The sequence below is a fragment of the Heterocephalus glaber genome, unplaced genomic scaffold (assembly GCF_053883595.1).
Source record: "Heterocephalus glaber isolate CG9 unplaced genomic scaffold, H.glaber_assembly_v1.0 deba00001594, whole genome shotgun sequence".
Classification (NCBI taxonomy): domain Eukaryota; kingdom Metazoa; phylum Chordata; class Mammalia; order Rodentia; family Bathyergidae; genus Heterocephalus; species Heterocephalus glaber.
The window spans coordinates 11,405,455-11,426,325 of NW_028258369.1; the positions used below are offsets into that span (position 1 = coordinate 11,405,455).

Genomic DNA, 20,871 nt, shown 5'->3' on the forward strand with positions numbered 1-20,871 from the left:
GTTGTCTCTTAGCTGTGTTGGTGGTTTCTCTTGCAGTGCGGAAGAGAATCTTTTTAATAAGATGAAATCCCAGTTGTTGATTCTTTCTGCTAGTTCCCATGCTACTGAAGTTTTGTTCATAAAGTCTTTTCCTATGCCAATGCCTTCAAGAGTTCAACCTAACTTATCTTCCAGCAAGTTTAGTGTTTCTGTCTTAATATTTAGATCTTTAATCCACTTAGATCTCAGTTAGGTGCATGGTGGTAGATATGGGTCTAGTTTTAATCTCTGACAGATTGAAATCCAGTTTTTCCAACACCATTTATTAAATAGTCTATCTTTCCTCCAATGAGGGTGGTTGGCTCCTTTGTCAAAGATGACATGGCTGAGTATGTCTGGAGTTGTTTCTGCATCTTCTAATCTATTCCACTGATCCTCAGGTCTGTTTCTTTGTCAGCACCATGCTGTTTTTATCACAGTAGATTTGTAGTTTAGTTTCAAGTTGGGTATTGTGATACCTCCAGCCATGTCTCTGTTGCCTAGAATTGCTTTTGCTATTCTAGGTCTCTTCTGGTTCCAAATGAATTTTTGGATTGTTTTCTCTAGTTCTGTGAAGTATATTGTTGGAATTTCAATTGGCATTGCATTAAAGCTATATAGTAGTTTTGGAAGTATAGCCATTTTCACTATATTGGTTCTTCCTACCCAGGAACAATGGATGTCTTTCCATTTTCTTATATCCTCCTCGATCTCCTTTTTTAGAGTGCTGTAGCTTTCAGTGTAGAGGTCTTTTGCTTCGTTCGTCTAACACTCTTAGGTGGTGCTGATGAAACTAGTTTAAGGACCACCCTTTGAGAACCACTATTTGTACAACTGGTGGAAGACATAAACAGGAAGAGCATGTGCTTCCTGATATATATCATGATGTATAAATTCTGTTGGGGCCTTGTGACATTCATGTAAATTATGCTACCACACATCATCTCCTTGCAGCATTAAAACAACACTGTGGCATTGGCAGGGCAAAAATCAAGTCTCTCTACTGATGAGTAAATATCCTCAGGAATATTATTGGTTAGGAAGTGGTGGAGCCCAAACAAGATGCTAGATCTTTGGTCTCACGTTTCAGTGCTTTTTTCCACCATAGGAGTAGTGGAACACAAAGGAAAAACTGAATCAGAAAGCTGTTCATTAGAAATAAGTCTTTTGAAAAATTATTATCTAAAAATGATGAAAACAGAGGTGAGTAAATAGGAAAGTGCGGAGCTCTGATGCAAACCTAAGTAGAGAAAAGCTGAGTGGTCACTTAAGGCAGATTAATGTATTTTTCACTCCATCTTTCTGATTGTGTTAGTCACCTTTCCATTATTGAAACTAAATACTTGAGATAATCAACTTAAAAAGAGGAAAGGTTTATTTTGCCTCGTAGTTTTGGAAGTTTCAGTCCATGGTCGATTGGCTGCATTGGTTTTGGGCATGTGGTGGACAGCACACCATGGCAGAGAGATGCAGGAAGCCTGTTCACCTCATGGAGAGCTGTAAAAAGAGAAAGGAAGAGGAGGAAATTGGTGTCCCACAGTCCCTTCAAGGGCACACCCCTAGTGACCTAAAACCTACTACCAGGCCTCCTTTCTTAAATGTTTCCACCACCTTCCAGTAGCACCAACTTGGGGACTGAGCTTTTAACACATGGACCTTTGGGAAACAGTCCAGATCCAAGCTATAGCATTGATGAATTGGTTTCTTAAAGCAGTAGTTCTTAAAAGTGTAGCCTCCAGACAAGTAGCATCAGCATCACCTTAGATTATCAGAAGTACAGATTCTAGCACCCACCCTGCTGCTGAACTCAAAACTCCAGGGAAAGGGCAGCAAGCCAGTCCTCCAGGTGATGCCATTGATCCTCAAGGGTAGAAGCACTGGCTTAAAAGAACTGTCGAACACATTGCTGCTGGCAGCATGCCAGAGCAGAAAGCTGGAGAGATCTGGGGCTAGAACCCCTCCCCCTTGCCTCTTGCCTGGCACGATTATGATCTTAATTTGCCACTTAACCAGTGTGAGCCTCTGTTTCCTCATCTTCCCAACGGGGGAGCTGTTGTAAAACAAAACAACAGCAACAACAAACAAAGAAAAACCCCAGAACAACAAAAAACTCACGAAGGGAAGGTTTTCCTCAGTTAAGTGTTTTGGGATCTCAAAAGGGCTAAATAGGGGTTCCTTGTTGTGTCTCAGATGTTCAGTAAGAGTTCATGTTATTTATTTACGTTGTCTTTGGCATTATTTTTTCTTTTGCAGTATGAGGATTGAACGTAGGACCTTTGCACTGAGCTACATTCCCAGTCATTTTCAAACTTTTTTGAGGCAAGGTTTCACACTAAGTTGCCTAGACTGAGCTTGAATTTATGATCTTCCTGCCTCAGCCTCCCAGGGTGCTTGGATTATAGGCATTCGCTATCACACCCAGCTGCCTTTTGACATTCTTTTTTTTTTTTTTTTTGCCTTTTGACATTCTTAACCACTCTGCTATGCTAGGCTCAGTTGCTTGGTGGTTGTACATCTGCAGATTAAAGATAACAGTGGAATTCATAATTGTGAGATAGCTCAGAGCCACCATCTCCCTGGGTAGCTTTGGACTGAGGCAGGTTCTTTGCAGTTCAGAATGGCTTGGATCCAGTCTTTGATGAACACCGAAGGCACTGACTTGCCACTTCAACAGTTATCAGTTGTGCAGTAATGAGTGCCTGCTGTTTGCCCAGCAGTCCTGGCTGGTGAGAGAACATTGTAGTCTCTGACTGCAGCAAATTGGAGAGATATGACTGCAGTGCAGGAGGACAATACAAATATAACTGAATCCTAAAGTATTAGCCAGTGCTGAAGGGCTCTAATACATAGCCTTTGGCCAAATCTGTGGATTCATCTAATGCTAACCCACCTATACCAGATGGCATTGATGCCCTGCCCATATCCCCTTGGCAGAGGTCCACCTGTGGACAGTTCCTGTGGATGCGGATGTCTTTCATGTCTATCTGAGAGTGATCTGTGCCCATGGGACCGGACTTGTGCATGGAACAAGTCAAAATTCCAAACAATCAGTACCCCAAAAGGGTCAGGGATGGGAGTTAATGTTTAAGTGTACTGTCTTCCTTGTCCCTTGGTGGGACAATGCTAAGAAGTGTTCTTCATCATCTCCCAGAGTTCCCCAGTTGGATTGTGCCCCAGGTGGCCATGGTAGTCATTTTCGCGTTAATGTCTCCATTATTGGCTTTACTCCCTTACTCGCCTCAACTTAAATTTTTCCTCCCTCTGCTTCTTGGGGTCATCTCCATTTGGAAACACACTCACCTTCCAAAGTTTAGCCAACAACTCCTACCGATATAAGCCCTGCCTTGACCTCCTCAGAAGAATTCACTTTCCCCAATGCTCACTTTTTTCGTTATGCCTACCTGTTGATTCTTGCCACCATTGATTATGCTCATTGTGGATTTCCTTTGCACTATGAGTCCTTCCAGAGCATTGCCAGTGCCAGGTGAGAACAAAGGGCTGGTGAGGTGGGATTGGGGCAAACTGATGTGAGGAAAGCTAATGAGTACTCAGAGACTGCTCTGGATCAGGCCCCTCTAGTGCTTTATGAACATTTCCTCTTTCAGTCCTTCCCACAACGTTTCACAATGGATATTTTTCATCTCAGTTTATAGATGGAGAAATTGAGTGTCAAAGAAATTAAGTCTTTTGCCCAGAATTAGGAAGATTTACTATTGGAATCTGGCGTGTATTATTCACACTCCACCAGCCTGCCAGAGTGGCCTCAGTAGATGTCTGAGGACTGACAGAACCTGTCACTGGGGGGGTGGGTGTAGGGAAGGAGGAGAGGAAGCCCGAGGTAAACCATTGTGGAGCAGTCAGTCTTCTGGTCCTGGGGGTTTGGGCTGCAAACACAGTAGCTTTACCGTGAAAGCCCAAGAGTTGACTCAGTAGCTTTTGTCATCAGGGAGAGGTGGGCCTGTCACTTTTTGAGGCCACTGGCCAACAGAGAAATCCCTAGAGTTTAACACTCTCAATTGCCTAATTTGGTGACATTTAAGGGAGTCATTCTTGGTCTACTAGATGCCCAAATGGGCTCTGGCAGGTAACTATACTTTAGCCTCTAGCTCTCCTGGAATGTGCTAATGCCATTTTTTTTTCTTTTTGGTCTTCAAAGGAGGTCTTCTTTTAGGTATAACTGTTCTGTTTTCCAGAGGGTGAGATGACATAATAGGGAAGATGGTTATAATTTCATTCCTGCAGAATTGTCTTCCCCATTTGGAAACAATTACACATTTGAGCCAGTTTGGTGATCTCATAAGCTATAATCCCCAACTTTCTCTCTCTCTCTCTCTGGGTTGGGTCTAGACCTTTCTGTGCTGCAGGCATTTCTAGTGATAAGTCCCTCCAAGGGCACTCTGGCCTCATTCCTCATATTCTCTCATCCTTTGTCTACCTGAGTCTGTTCCTTCTTGAGAAAAAGATGTTAGCACTACAGGAGGTAGGCTAGATGCCCCTAAAGACAGACACCTGTCTTTGCCCTGTCCTTTAATACCAAATGCAGTGCTGGTCCCTTCTTCTGTCTCAATCCCCTATCTGTGAAAGTGAAATTATAAATACTTACCTTGGCACTGATCTGATGGTCAGCCGATATCACAACCCCCCCAAATCCTAGTCCCCACTCTCAGGCGTGAGGTCACTTCTGTTAGGCCCTGACTCTCCCTGGCAGGTGGAAATGGTAACAAAGAATATTAGTGATTCTAGATAGGTTGAGGGGGAAACTAGAAGCAGAGGATATTGTATTCCAATTTCCACTTGGAACTCCTGATAAGGATTCCTCGGAGGCCTGCACATCAACACAAGGCAATTGTAGAGTTGAAGAATGGTGAAATGGTAGGTTTAGGCAGAGAGAAAGCCAAAGATAGTGTCTACTTCAAGTGTCTCAGCTCTTGTGTACAGGGTACAGATTCTGAATGGCTGCCATGTTACTAGAGGGTAGAAGTGGTGAAGGACAGAGGTGGGGAGAGGACTCTAAAGATGATGGTGAGGACATATAGGGGCCAGGTGAGGGGTGTGACAGACACTCAGCAGTGAGAACTGAAGGGAACTGGGCCAGCAAAAGAGGGACCTTCAGGCCTGGGTGAGATTCTGAGCCAATTAGCCCATGAGGCCACCAGTTGTGGCCATAAGCACTGGCTGCCAGTTGAACACTGAGGAGTCCTCCAGGGCAAGGGAGATCTCTGGAGAGGCCGTTGAGAATCTCAGGCGCAACATTAGATGATCTCCCAGATCCAGGCACCTAATCCCTGCTTCCAGAAGGGCACTAGCACTTCATCCCCAGCCTGGATGCCATTTTGAGTACCAGAAGAAAGACGAGGAAAACAAAGATTGTGCATGTATTCAAAAGACATTGAGGTAACTAGAGACTATTTTACAGTAAAGGATTCAAAACTACCTTCAATCATCAGATTTAAGGGTCCCTTTCATATACATACCTCTGGAACAGAGGTGCCAAAACAAGATGGAGCCATTTTGGACATCAAAGGAAGCTCACCAATTGTTTGTTTATTGTTGTTTTTGTGTCTATATCTCAACAGTGTCTATAAACTTGAAACTTGCTCTAAAATGAATACATAGTGGGTATTTACATGTGTCAGGGTACTCAGCTAGGAATCATTGAAGGCTAACATCATATCCTGAATCCACTCCTCCTCCTGGTTTTATCTTTTTTAGGTATGTAGAGATATCTGTTCTGGTCCTAGAAGGTAAGGGGTGACACCTTTACACTCTGTGTCCTCCATAGTGTCCAGTACATAGTAAGTACTCATTGAAATGAATGGTTGATGGGTTTTGATTTGTAGCCCTAGTCTAAAGCCTAGAGATATGAAATAACATGGCCCTTTCTCCTCACCGTACATCATCAGCATTACCCTCATCTGAGCCCAGTGAGTTCCAATACAACACATATTCTTCCTCCAAACTTTTGCATAAACCTCAGGGAAGTGGCTGTACCTTGGCTAGAATTCCCCTTGAAAGACATGTTTCCCCTCTTCTATATAATATAGGGACTCAACTGATTGCCTGCTAAGATTCTTCTACTGTCTGCCATTCTGTGAGTTTAACCACCCAGTTCAGATTCCTAATTCATTGTCCTGAGATACCCAGGGAACTTTAAGAATACCTGACACTTGCATCCCACCCCCAGAGATAAACAGTGCCAAAAGTTTATTTGAAAAGTGAGGGGTGAAGGGGTAAGGGAAGAACTAGCTCTGTAGAGTGAACTTGGGCAAAAGAGAGGAAAGGATAAAAGCAAAAATAAAAGTACACAGACACAGAGTGGGCTACTGTGAGGAGTCATGGTAGCAGGCTCCTCATGGCGTCACCTCTCTTTTATGCTGCCCACATCTTGTGGGAGCCCTGAAGAAGAAATTTCACATATGGGGTCCTGGGAATTATTTGACACTGTCCTGGGATCTTGTAATTGACAGGTCCTGTTTATATTTCCAGCCAGCTTTGCCACACCCTACCTTCTATATCATGGGTACTGGAATTCTTTAAAGTGACCCAAGTGAGTCTAGCAGGACCGAGAATCACTCATTTCCGCAATCCTATTTTAAGACTGTTCTCTACTCCAAGTTCCTAATGTGAAGTTGAAAACAGTTTAAAAGTTACAGTTTTGCAAACTAGACTTTTAACATGAGGCAGTTTCAGAGGGGTTTAAAGCCAATTAATATCTTGATTTCAAAATTGATAAACCTCCAAGTTGGCAGTTCTATCTTTGGCTGAGCCTTCTTTTAAAATCTTCCATTTCTCTTTGTGGGATCTGGTAGCCACAGCTTATTGTACTAAACATTATTAACAGCAAGAACAGCACCAATACAATGACATTTCTGTAGGTTTTCATGGTTTATGGTGCACCTTGGCATACATTATCTCACTGTGTTCCTTTGAAGTAGATAGAAAAATTTTCATTATCTTGCTTTGCTGATGGGAAGACTGAAATTTAAAGCAATGAAGTAACTTTGTAGGTTACCCAGAAAGAAACAGTACCCAGAACTCTCTCCTCTATACCAGCCTATACAAAGTGCTTATTTTGGGCTTGGACAGTTTGAATCACTTTCAAGTTCACACAGCTGGAGAGTGGAGGTGGTGGGATTCTAGAACTTGTGTTCTTAACCACTTCCCCAGTGTTTAGTCAGTGAGGCAGTTGAAAAATGGTTTTTAACGTGACTTTGCCATGATTCATTCATTCTGGGATGGATTTGTACCCTTGAAGCCTGAGTAAAGATTAAGAGAAGCCTGAGGAATAAGAGCAACAGTTCCACTGATTTAAACTTCTAGGGATTAAGTTGACGATCCAGGAGTACATGCTGTTGAAATATATCTTGAGAGTGGGTGCATCCTCATTTCAGGAACTAGCAAGAAGCATACAGATCTTGGCAAAAGACTTCATGTTTATCAGATCACAGTGCTATAAAAAAACCAAGACAAATTTCAGATGTTTTTGCAATGACGTCTGTGGCAAATGTGTTGGTCTTTAACATTGGTATCCTATTTGACTTATCCTCTTTCCTCTGCTTTTCTTTTAGGAATGCAGAGCATAAAGTGAAAGTTATTCTCATATCACTAGGGTATTTAGTACAATATTTTTTTAAAGAAGAAACTAATGAAAATACAAAATGGGCACTATCTTGCTTTAACAAGTAAAATAAAATTGATTAAAATGATCTGATTAATTGAATGATCAAGAACTGAACACATGGGTGTGTCATCTTTCAACTACCTAGACATTTTGCCTTGCTCCTAATATAAAATATGATTTGTCATTACACATATTTACATTCACAATAAAGTCTAACAAATTCTAGGTTTTGGTGTCAAATATGAGGGCATGAGTTTGAATTACTGAGGAACTTTCAAGGTAGAATTTTAAAATTTCCAGGTGAGTGGTATAAAATCACTAGAATGTGGACTCTGAGGCCAGAGACTTGGTTTTATTCTCTCCTGTAACTCTAGTGCCTGGTACACAGTAGGCTTTCAGAAACTAAAATACATGAATAAACTTTTGGAAATCACTTTGTTTCTGAACTGTGTTTCCTCATTTGTAGACGGAGGTGGTTGGACTATTTTCATATCTGGTCTTTTTCCTATGTATGGCCTATTGGTAATTCTCTTCTGGTGAGTTCCAAGTCCTATCTTTTGAGCAATTTATTTAAGTAAAGATTTTATCCCATTTTTTTGTGTTGGAAACACATATGACTATATCCAGTGATTGTGATCTGCAGTAGAAAACCAGCATTGGTATAATTCCAAACAAAGTGAGCATCACACTCTAATTTTCTAATGCAGCCTATTATGGGTAATTGGACAGTTTTTGTTTTTTTTAGTGAACAGTTTTTTAAATGATGAAAATATGATCTAATTGACTATCTTTGCAAAAGTTACAATGTTGCATCATCTTTATATCAGTTATTTACAGTGTTACATCATCTTTATATCTCCTTCACTTCTGAAATGGATTTCTAGGAGCTTCAGTTTCCTAATGAGTAATATGAAAGGATGGAACCCCTGATCTTTCTAGGAGGTGCCTTCCTATGATCCTAAGCTATGGAAACTTGAATTGACAAGCACATTATTCTAATAGATATTTTCACTAATTAAGCATTAGTGCATAGATAAGAATGTTTTATAGTTAAAATGGAAATCACATGCACGCAGATTATGGAAAGAAATTATCTTCATGATATTTTTAAACGTCCTCTACAAATCATTGATACCACATTACTTACATGAAGGGGGAAAATTTAATTTGTTATATAAAAGTAAACTTAATCTAAGGACATAGAATTATATTGTCTGAATGATGACAACTTATTAGTACTGTGATAAAATGCTTTATAAATATAATTTATTCAAAATAATAATCCTATTTTCCAAATAATTAAATGCAGGCAGAGAAATGTTAGGATCTTACTCAAGGCAGAGCCAGGATCTGAACCCAAGTCGTTTTCCTGGAAAGGTCAGTCTCTTAATCATATTTAAGAGTTGGTCAGTGGGCACATTCATTCATCCACTGGAAATAGACATTTTATTCATATGGAGAAGATTTCAGTGAGGAAGTCCAAAGCAGACATCCAAAGCTCCAGACAAGTCAAAGACAATATAAGGAAAAGCCATTTGAACAGGAGCCATCAACATACAAAGGCCTAGGGGCCTGCTGAGGGTCTTCTTCCTAGAAGCACCACAGCAAAGGTTAAGGGTTAATGTGTCTTCAAAACAGAGGCCACATAAAAATGCAACTTTCCCAACGAAGTAGGATTTCCATGCAGCACGAATATCCATAATTCCAACCTCTCTTAGTGGTTTTTGCCAGTACATAGTTGTTGACAGAACTGCCTGGCACATGGAAGTCCCATTCTCAAGAGTCTTGGAGAACTGTTATCTGGGTGTTTGCTGGAAGCAAAGCTGGGAGGATGAGTCACAAAGCAAGGGGGACTCATATTCAGCCTCAAAGTGGCAAAGACTCCTCCTCTGGTTCATATTGATTTCGACTTTTGACCTTGTCAGAAGGTTCATGACAAAGAACAAGAGAGAAGACAGTGGCTGGGGAGAGTGATTTTAGCATTAGTCTTGTCCCATCATTAGTTTTACGAGCATTAATTAATAGCACTCTTATTCAATCTGGTGTGCTAGGTAGTGGCTGGCATGGCGCCAGAACTTTTTTCTGCTTTAGCACATAGGCTAGACTACATTGCCCAGCCTCCTGTGTACTGAACAGTGGCCATGTAACTGAGCTCTGGCTGATGGATATGGGCAGAAGTGATGTGTGCCACTTCCCGGCCTAGCCATTAAAAATCTCCCACCTGACTTTACCTGCTTGCCTGCTGGATGTTGCTGTCCAGGGATAACTGGGAATCTTCATGCTGAAGAAGACAGTATCTCTATCCATGTGGGTCCCTAAATGACACCCCTCTTGCTGCTTCCCCTGCCCCCAGTCCTCTATTCTAAGTTGCTGATTGGGCTTTGTACATGGAAACCAGACTTCTGTTTTTTAAAGCCCCTGAGATTTCAGGGTTTATTTATTGCAGCAACTTTCATTAGCTGAACTGATACATCTGATTGTACCCTTTTGGCCAGGGTTGTTGGTACATCTTTCTGTCATTGGAAAGTAGGGTGGGATGAGGTAGGCATCCTCTCTTTCTGGAGATCATATGAGAAGTCCAGGTCATATAATCTAAGAAAACTGTAGTTCATTATGGTCACACTGAGATGTTCATTGTTCAAACTGGAGTCACTTGAGAGCAAGAAGCTCCATCAGGGCCACCCACTCCCTTTGTGCCAAGCCAGGTTACCAGAACCTTCACAGTGTGGTATAAGGTCAATACTTAAAGGCACTAGGCTTTCTGGGGTCAAATCTTACCTCTGACCTCAACAATGTATTTAATTATTGTGCTTGAGTTTCCTTATTTGTAAAGTGGCAGGACCTATCTTAAGTAATACCACATAGTGCATGTAAAACAGATGCCCGAAACACATCTGACGCACTGTAAGCATTCAGTAAATTCTAGTCATTATCACTATAGACCAACATTGTCTAATAGAATTTTTTTGATGATAATGGAAATGTTCTATATCTATGCTGCTCGCAATGGCCACCAATCACATGTGACTACTGAGCACTTGAAACATGACTAGGGAACTGAATTTTTAATTATATTCAACTTTAATTAATTTGAATTTTACATAGCTACATGTGGCTAGTGGCTGCCATGTTAGAAGCACAGCTATAGACCATTTAATCCAGTTGCTTCAGAGTTTCTATTTCAAACTGTAAGTCACAGTTCAATCACAGAACAACTAAGTCTGTCTCCCTCTCTCCCTCTCTCTTCCTCCCTCTTCCCCACTCTCCCTCCCTCCTCCTAAGGGATTTGTTACAGATATTTGGCTTCATAAACTGTGGGAGCTGGTTAAGCAGTCTTTATGAGACTCCTATCTCACACCTGATGCTGGAACTTGACATTGGTAGAGCAGATAGTCAGGAAGGGAGGATGAATGTAAGGTGGGGGACAGCAAGAACAAGCTGGAAGCCACAAGCATGATTGGCCTTGATGCTATGGATGTCCTGCAAAAGTTGGGCCCTTCATCATTAAATTAAGTACATACCTGGCCCAGATGTTGGCACAGCTGTATTCAGATCTAAGGGAAAGTGGAGCAACTGTAGGTCTGACAGCTCCCTCAACCTAGCAAGGTGACGCAGCTGGTAATTGAGCTGGTAATTGAGGGTGCATGAGCCACACAATGGCTGCTGCTCCACATCTGCCCAGATCTCCCATAAGTTCTCTTGTGTCCCATGTTCACCAGAAACCTACAGGAAAGGGAATTCTGGGAAATGTAGTTAGCCTAGCCAAACTGATACAGTATACAACTACCACACATACTAGAAAGCTAATAAGCTAAGAATTTAGTATATGTTAAATCAAATATGATGCTAACATCTTCTGAGCCTCTATGTAGTTGTTTCAGTTCTACATCTAGACCAAAGATATTCTGGAGGTCTTTCCAGCCAGCTAACATTATGTTTGGTAAGAGTTTGAGTATTTTTAAAATTTTTCTTTATATTTGTATAGTTTAGAATTTTTTCCACATAAACCTATATTAGGGTTATAATCAGAAAAAACTAATAATATGTTTTAAAAGCCAGCCCTTGATCCTTAGGGAGATTGCACATCCTACTTGAGTGCAACCTAATGACATCATTGTCAGCTGTGCCTTCCAGTTTCTTCCTTGAAACTTCTCTTGGTCTTGACTTTGTACAAGATTGTATAAAGCATAGTTTATGGTCATCAGATCTCCTAAAGCCCTTTGCCTATATCCTCCCGTGTTTCTGTTTGCGGTGGCACCACTGAGCTAAATCCCTGGCTCCTCCCGTGTTTCCAAAGAGATCTCCTGGACATTTTGAAAATTGGAAGCAAATAATATAAAGAGAAAAACAGAAGTGGAAGTCTTGAACATAGAAGGAAGAAATCATTTTCAGATAAGTCACTGGGAAAATGAGAAATAGAATATCATTGTATTAGTTACTGACATGAGCAGTATTTACTTTAACAGTAATATCCATAAAGCATATCCTGATATGATTAGCTTTTTCCCTAGGTCCAGATGGAATCACTGAGTGCATAGGTTGTCAAAGGCCCTGACTGTAAAATGGGGATAACTTACTTCATATCATTGTTATAAGGACTAAATTGTTATTAATTAAAAATAGACTTCCTTTTGGGGCTACTCTCCTCAGGAAAAAACGGTGTGAGAATGCACCCAAAAATTCGCATTTGATTTAAGGACACTCCAAAATGCATCTCATAGGCCCTTGGGGGAGGGGCAATCCGTAAACCCATGAGATAGCCCTCATTGATCCTGGAAGGTAAAGGTCTGAGAGGGTGGGGGTGGATAGTGTGTGAGGGTGGAAGAAGAAGAGAGTCAAGGCCTGGGAATCAAGAATACATTTCATTTTCTCCCCATTTTGGCCAAAACCTACCTAGAATTGCTGACCGTTTGCTCTTTGGGAAGTTCCATCAGCTAAGAGCTGAAATTTTCTTTAGTGATGTCATTATTAATCTTTTAATAAATATGTTATGTAAGAGTACTTATTGAGCAGTGTGATGTGAGATGGTCACAGCACAAGTAAACATGTTTCAGATGTGCCAAATTAGAAATGTTTTCATTCATTTTTTGGTTATGTGGTAAAGTCTGAAAATGCAGTTAATTTCTGAGAGACTATCTGCTGTCCCCATCCCTGAAGAACCAGTATAACAACAACAACAACAATAACAACAACAAAAGTTGTTTCGTTTGAGGTTCCCATATAAGAGTGCCTAGGCGTGGTGGCTTGTTTTTAATCATCTCTCTATGGAATAGTAATTCAATCCAGAGAAGGACTGCCACTGGAGTACAAGTTTCAGTTGGACCTAGAATATTCATGCAAGGGAACCTGATTTATTCTTTTTATATCCACTCCAAGAAGATAAAGCTTTTATTTTCCCCTTCCAACTTGGGGGCAAATGTGTTGAAAGTAGAGACTCCTCAGCATTACCATAGTCACAGCTTTAAAACAACTGTGTCACATTTGAAGTCTTAACATCTACCACAGTGTCAAATAGTGGAGAGAAAATGAAAAATTCAGAAATGTCTAAACATGTCCTTGCATGACTTGGGTGCAGGTAGGTTTTTTTTGAAGGTGTCTTAGTTACTTTTTTTGTCGCTGAAACAAAATGCCTGACACCCAAAGTTAAAGGAGGAAAGGTTTATTTAACACATAGTTTATAGAGGTTTCAATCCAGAGTTGCCTGCTCCAAGGCAGGGAGGCATGGCAGAGGGGCATTGCAGAGAGAAACAATCCATGGCAGGCACAAGGCAGCAAGCTGCAAGCGAAGCAACAACCCTCTTTCTGTCCCTTATTTTCTATGAGGCTACCTGCCTTTTTCTACAAGGCTACCTGCCCTTAGGGTGGAAGCACTCACGCCCAGGGTGGGGCAGCCTTAATCTTAGCATAGCACCATGAATCAATCCCAGTGTCACACAGTCTAGATCCAGCCACCTCTGAAAAGCCCCACCTATGACTGTGTGAGGCTTTGGGGGAGCATCTAGATATAAGCCATAGCTGAAGGTGATCCCAAGAAATCATGATCAAAGGAGCAGGGAGAGGACATTAAGAAAAAAGGAAGAGTCAGTAATGGGTATGTCATTGAGATCACTGCTTTAGGCAGTGGAGGGTCACAATTGCTGAATTTTTGTTGTTTTTGATGTGTATTTGAATGCATATTTTAGTTCACATCTGTAAGATCTGTTAAGTAATCTCTCTCCTGTGATTGGCAGGCATAACCACTCCTCCTCACTTCAGATTCTGAGTAATAGTCATCCAGGAAGTGTTCTCAAGTCTTCATGGACTCTGCATAGGTCATTTTGCCTTGTTGTTCTCAGATCAGTTCCTTGTTCTTCCCCAGCTCTGTTTTGTATTGAAGAGACCTAGATCTTTGCCATGTTTTCTGTGTCCTCTTGCCACTTGGCTTCCAGCTAGGTTTGGTCAGTGGGTTGTAGTGGTAGGAGATTGGGGTACAGGAAGAAAGGAGAAGTTGAGGTATTTCTCCCCCTGTCTGACTGACTGGCATCTCTAATAGCTATGCCTGCTCCTTGCTTCTGATCTCAGTGGAGAGCTCTTCCTCTGTGGTCTCAGCTCCTGCTATGTGGCTCTGTTCCCTGGGATCTAGTACCTTCACCTCTGTCCTTTCTCCAGCTCTAGAAAAGGCAGCAGCTTTCTGCTGTTGCTCACCTCTGAGTTGCTCCAGGCCTTCACCTTTGTGTTATTTCCCTGTGTTAGATTGCTATTCTTAAATTGCCTTAAATATAGTGTGCTATGGTTTGAATGTCTCCTCTAAAGCTTATTTTGCAACTTAATTCATTGTGATGGTATTGGGAGGTGGGACCTCTGAGAAGTGATTAAATCATGGGGGCTCCTAGCTCATCAGTGGATTAATGCCATTCTTGAAGGAGTGAGGTAGTTGTTGCTCTCTTTGTCTTCTGGGCTCATTTGCCCTCCTGCCATGTTATGATGTAGTAAGAAGGCCCTCACCAGATGTGCTCCCTTCATCTTGGCCTTCCCAGCCTCCAGAACTGTGAGCTAAAGAAACTTTTATTGTTGGTAATTTACCCAGCCAGTGGTATTGTTATAACAGCAGAAAACTAAGATGTGGTGGAAATGTTAAATAACATATCCAGATGCCAAGTGAGTGTAGTCAGATAGTGTATGCCAAATGAATATTTAAATATATAAAGAGGAGAGTGTCATCTTTATCAGCTTCTGTAGCCAGAACATGCTTTAGAGGGTCAGAGAGTTGACATAAATGGGCCATCTTCTAAAACTTCCAATTTTATAAGACAGAGCAAAAAGTTGCAGGGCAAAGGGAACTTTGCAGGTGCAATTCAAGTTAAGGACCATGTGATGGGAAGATTATTGTGGATTATCTGAGTACGACAGTCAAATCATGTGAATTTTTAAAAGTGAAAGAGAAAGTGAGTCGGAGTTACAGCATATGAAAAGACATCCCTCAACCCTCTCCCATTGTTGCTGGATTTGAAGATGGAGGAATGAGACACAAGCCGAGAAACATGGGTGGCTTCTCAACTGAGAGAATGGCTTTCAATTTACAGCCAGCAAGAAAAATGCAGACTTCGCTTCTATGACTGAAAGGAACTGAATGCTGCCAATAACCCAAGTAAGCAGGAAACAGATTCTCCCTTAAAGCCTCCAGAGAGGAACATAGCCTGTCATCAATTTGATGTCAGCCTGGTGAGATTAGTAGTGGACTTCTGTTCTACACAACACTTAAGACAACAAATTTGTGTTTTAAGCCACTGAGCTTCTGGTAATTTGTTACAGCAGCAACGGGAGACTAGTACATTGAAGTTTTCTACTTGAATTACTTGGCTGGTGTTACCAGCAACACTGTTAAATTTAGGAATGGATCAAGTATAGAAATGATGTGGAGTGATGAGGCTGAGTTCTTGGATATATTGAGTTGGAGAGGCAGTGACAGTGAGGCATTCACATGGCAGTGCTGGGACCACACTTGGCCATGTAGGATTGGAGTTTGGTAGGTGGTAGCAGTAACGTGAAAAAAAATGCTGGGGAGGTGATGTAGGGAAAGAGTCTTCATCAAGGTGGCAGTTTCTTGAGTTTCCAGTTTCTCTGGCTCTGTTTGGCTTCCATTAAAAACTTATGCTCTCTAAACTCTTGCTTATCATAATATGGAATTTGCTTTTTAAAAAATCACCAGTGATATTGAGTAAATTTTATAAGGAGATCACAAACTTTTACTTATTGCCTTAAATCAAGACTTCACTAAATGAATAGTGCTTTAAAATTTGCTGTTTATAGGTTTCCAAAGGAAAATCTGAAAATTTTAAATGTCCTCCTTTGTTTATGAATCTTTTTAGCGATGGAAATGTTTTGTCTCCTAAGAGTGGTGTGGAGCCCAAATATATGACTCATTGAAAACGACGACCACCCCTCCATTGTAATAAATGGGAAGTGAGTTGGGAGAGAGCCCAAGAGAAACATAGGCTGATACTCAGCAAAGTGTAAGGCCTGTGGGGCTATCTTCCTGTTGGACCAGGAGGAATGATATGGAGCATCATAAGAGACAGAAAAAGTGAATCACTGAGCAATTGGGTCCCCATAAGGGGGCAAAAATGCCAAAAGAAGAAAGTAGACAATAATAATTTAAAAATCTAGCCTTAATTTATTAGATTTCCTCCCTTCATCAAAGTAGATCATTGTCTTTATATTTTGGGTTTTTAGTATAAGAGAAACCATGCAATATTTAAGCTTGTGTTTCTGATTTATTGCCCTTAACAGTATGGTCTCAAGGTGCATCTATTTTTCTACAAATGACTCAAGTTGTCGTTCTCTATGGCAGAATAGAACTCTATTGTGAATAAATACCACATTTTCTTTGTCTATTCACCTGTTGATTAATAAAGGCTGCTTCCAAGACTTATCTGCTTTGAATTGTGCTGCTATAAACATGGAGATAGATAATAGGAAGTAGGGAGATAGAGCTTTCTCAAATAGGAAGAGGATCAAGAGATGGAGGGAGGAAGGAAGGAAGAAAAGGAGGGGGAGGGAAGAAAAAAGGGAATTAAGATGTGGTATGTACATGAACCAATTCCCCACAAGGAATGTAAACATGATATATGACAAACATATACTAATTAAAAAATAGGACCCAGGCATGGTGGCCCACGCTTGTAATCCCAGCACTCAAGAGGCTGAGGCAGGAGGATTGCTGCGAGTTCAAGGCCAGCCTGGGCTACATAGTGAGTTCAAGGCCAGCCTGAACTACATAGCGAAAACCAAAATAAACCAAAATACATAAATAAATTTTAAAAGTAGATCATTATCTGTTCTTGTGGAAAATCCTAGAAGCCATGGAAGTTCCACAGAGGCTAGCTCTGCCTGTGATCAAAATCAACAAAATCTCTGTTTTGATCAAATTTTAGCTCTTGATTGTGAGTCTGTAGCTGTCAAACTTGTCTACCCAGATGTGGCAGCCCAGTTTTGTGGGTGCCTCAGGAAACTTCCTTCTCTCCTTTGGCTTCCTTCTTATCCTTGAGTTGCCCATTTCCTCTAATATCTAAAAGGTGAAACTCAAATGAACCCCTTTCTCTGGATCAAAAGATTTGGACATAGAGACCATTGTTGGCTATGGTCAGCCACTGGGCCAAGTTGTAAAGGAAGCAGTATTAGCTCTTGCTGTCGTTCAACATGACTCTTGTTTCTGGTTCTCTGATACTCAGCTCTCTCCCAGTGGCTTCATCCTGCTTCCTGCTTTTGCCACGCTCCTGCCCCACCCCACTTCACTTACCCACGCTGACAAGTGTCATTCTCAGGGTAGCCTGTATTGAATGTTGGTTTTTTTTCCCCAGTGCCCAGTGTGGTAGAGCTTTGCTAGATGAACAGAAGAATTCAGCCGGTTGAAATTAACTCATGCTAAAATGTGAATGGCTGCTACCAAGAGTATTTTTTAAATTAACCCTTTAAAAAGTTAACTGAACACACTCTTCGATTGGTTGCATATTAAAGTAGCACAGGGGCTATATTGAAGAACTAAGACTAAGAAAGCAGTAATTCCAATTAAGTTAGAACCCCAAGGCACCTAACCACTCTACCTGCTCTTGGCTGCAGGGGAATTAGGGACTTGAGGGTTCATTCAGTCCTGCTTTCTAGCAGAACTGTGATTTTAATTATCCCATGAAGTAATCCGTACCCTGTCATCATTTCAGTAAAATAAGCTCCTAGAGGCCACTAGGTATGTTTCATCAGGCAGTTTTAGTTTCTAAACATACTTATTTTCTGCTACTGATTGTATGCCAGAATACCACTAAGAAAAGAACTATTCTTTTGTAATTAAAAACATTTTTAAAAAGCACAACACCCTATGTGGTGAGGGGTTGGGGAAGTAAAACTCTTGTGTATAGCAAAGGGTGGTATGATTGGTTCAAGTGTTCTGTAAGGCATTTTGACGATCAAAATTCCTGGCGTTTTTGAAAGAAATAGCCATATATGTATACAAAAGTCTAGACTTGTTTGTAATTATGAAAAATTACCCACACCAAAATGCCTAGTAAAAGGAAATTTGTTATATAAGTGACACATCTAATCAATGAAATGCTATGCAACCATCACAATTTTGTGGAAAATTGTTTAATAATATAGAACAATTTTCAGGACATACTAACACAAAAATCAAGTTATAACTAGTTTTTTGTGGTGTGATCCTTCTTATACATATAAATATATAAATGCATGTATGCATATATATGCACATGTAGGTGTACACATAGAAAAGAATATATGCTAAAATATTAATATTATCTCCAAGTGATGAGACTTTAGGTAGTTTTTTTTTTCTTCTTTTGTTTACCTGTTATTTCTGGAGTTTCTCCAGTAAGCATGTATTATTTTTCATAGAGAAAAAATAGAATTACTTTTATTTTTAGGGGTCTGAGCATGTTCCCAAAAGAACTAACACAGCAGCTCTTGCAGTTTATACATCCAGTGATGTCTGATGTAATTGAACTCATGATCAAGCTGTGGCAATAATAGGCACAAAGTCTGTGCTAAAAAGAAGTGCAGTTGGTGGAAGTGTAATTTATGCAGGCGTATACATTTATTTCTACACATTTTATAGAGTATTACCCAACAGCTAAAGTTCTTAGCCATCACTTTTAGATTGAAATGCACCAAACCATTATATAATACAATAGAGTTAAAAATTGGGAGGACTGCTTCACCAGAGAGTTGAAAAGCACTGTATCAGGGTGTTCAAAATAATAGTAAATGAATATACTGCCCTCTTTTGGTAGCTGTTTACAACTCAATTTACATTCATTGCCATTATAGATGTTACACTCCCACAAATTTGTGCATAAACTTAGCTAATTTTGAATCACCTTTTTCTTCAACAGAAAATGCTGATAATTCCAATTTGTCATCAACATCTGGTAAGACTATTTATTATTTTATGACTGGGGAATTTTAGGAAAATTATTATTCTAAAAGTTTTCCCCCTAATATGGCATATGGTCTGATACAGCAAAATTGTTTTTCTCCAAGTAGCTTAATTAAATTATGTCATTAAACCTACATCTGGAAAATCAATAGCAAACATAGATACGAAGACAGGCATATTGATCCTTCTATATTGCCAACAGAGCTGGGGAATAAAGTGTGGATTTTCATTATGGTAGTTGCCGAAGTTCTTCAGTTATTTTTGGCATTCTAGTTCACAAGTTTCCTAAAGAGTATCAAGAAATTAAACATGCCACTTGTTCTTATATTTACAGGATGAGATTTTCTCTTAAACGTACTCCCTCAGTGCCCTCACTGAAAGAATATTTTTCAAAGGGGTTCTAAGAGCTAGGCACTCACTAGAGTGAAAAAGCAAATAAATTAAAGAGAAAATTGTAGCTAGAATCCATTTGGCAGGAACTAAGATCTGTACCCCAACTCAAGACTCTTAGCTGGACCTTGACCTTAGAGATAAGTGGTCCAGTCCCACCCCTTATTTGATGAGGGAATGAAACCTGGAACAGCTGAGTAATTTGTCTAAGATTTCACAGCTTCTTGCCCAAATCATGGAGGCAACCCATGGCTTCCCTGATTCTTATTTCTGTATTCTTTCTGGCATACCATATATGTTAGAATGGTGAGGTGTGAGGCAACTCCCATTCTATCCTTAGTTGTATGAAAATGACCTACTGTTGTTATTCACTCATTTAATTAAATCAAATTAATAATAAAGGCAGTTCCTTCTTGTGCACATACTGTGCACATACTATGTGCCTGGAAATCCTCAGACATCATCTCCTCCGTTTCAACTTTACAATGTAGGACTCATTATATTCATATTATAGATGAGAAAACTGAGGCCCAGAAGGAAAACTTGCTCATATTCACACATCCTCTGGAGCCAGACTATTGAAGTTTGAATTTAACCAAAATCCTCACACCTCCATTGCCAGCTCTGATTTTGGGCAAATTCCTTAACCTTTGCCACAGTTTCTTCCTTTGTAAGCTGGAGAGAATAGCAGTATCTGCTTTATTGGATATTTGCAAAGATCAGATGAGATAACACACGTGTCTGGCACAGAGTCAATCCTTGATAAATAATAACTATCATTAATATGACTTACTAAGTTAGGGAACAAAGATTTGACACCTGGACTGCAAGCCTCTGAAGCCCTAGGTGTTTTGACTGTGCCAGTGTGCCCTCTAGATGTTGAGCTCCCAGAGTACGATAAAATTTTCCAGTAAAATACCGTTCAACAAACTTAATCATGGTGATATCTGCAAAATCTTGTTTTCATGGAATGGGGAATGCGGCTTTGGGGGCACACCCTGGTTTTTGTCCCAACTTGGATACTGGATGCCTTGGGGAAGAGCTGCACAAAGAGGTAGGTAAGGGCCAGTGTAGCTTCAAGGATTAAAGGCAGCTGTGCCTACAGGCCTGTTCTTTACATGACGCCACCATTTATCAACATTCAGAAGAATTACTAGTCAATAACTAAAACTTGCCTTTAGCCAATGATTTGGTTCTGCCCCAAGAACAAAGGAGTCCTTCTCCACACTTTGAGTTGTGCTGCGCAGGAACTGTCGCACTCCTGAAGAAATATCCTTGGTATTAAAAAAGATAAACTTAGTAAATGATGAAATATGGAAGAAATAATGTGGGAAAGACAGACAGGATGTGTTTCAGCCAACGCATGAGCAGCCCAAAACAGACAGGTCAGCCAAGCACCTTGACACACCCAGATTTT

At 40.5% G+C, this 20,871-nt stretch overlaps 1 protein-coding gene across 6 annotated transcripts in view; it reads left to right on the top strand.

Moving 5' to 3' along the window:
* The window catches only part of Adgrg2 (adhesion G protein-coupled receptor G2), a 131,102-nt gene that overhangs the window by 52,411 nt on the left and 57,820 nt on the right, over nt 1–20,871 (top strand). For all 6 annotated transcript variants that reach the window (XM_021245344.2, XM_021245348.2, XM_021245351.2 and 3 more), the window contains exon 4: nt 19,021–19,056. In XM_021245344.2, the coding sequence (XP_021101003.1) occupies nt 19,021–19,056 (36 nt within the window). The remainder of the gene's footprint in view (nt 1–19,020; nt 19,057–20,871) is intronic.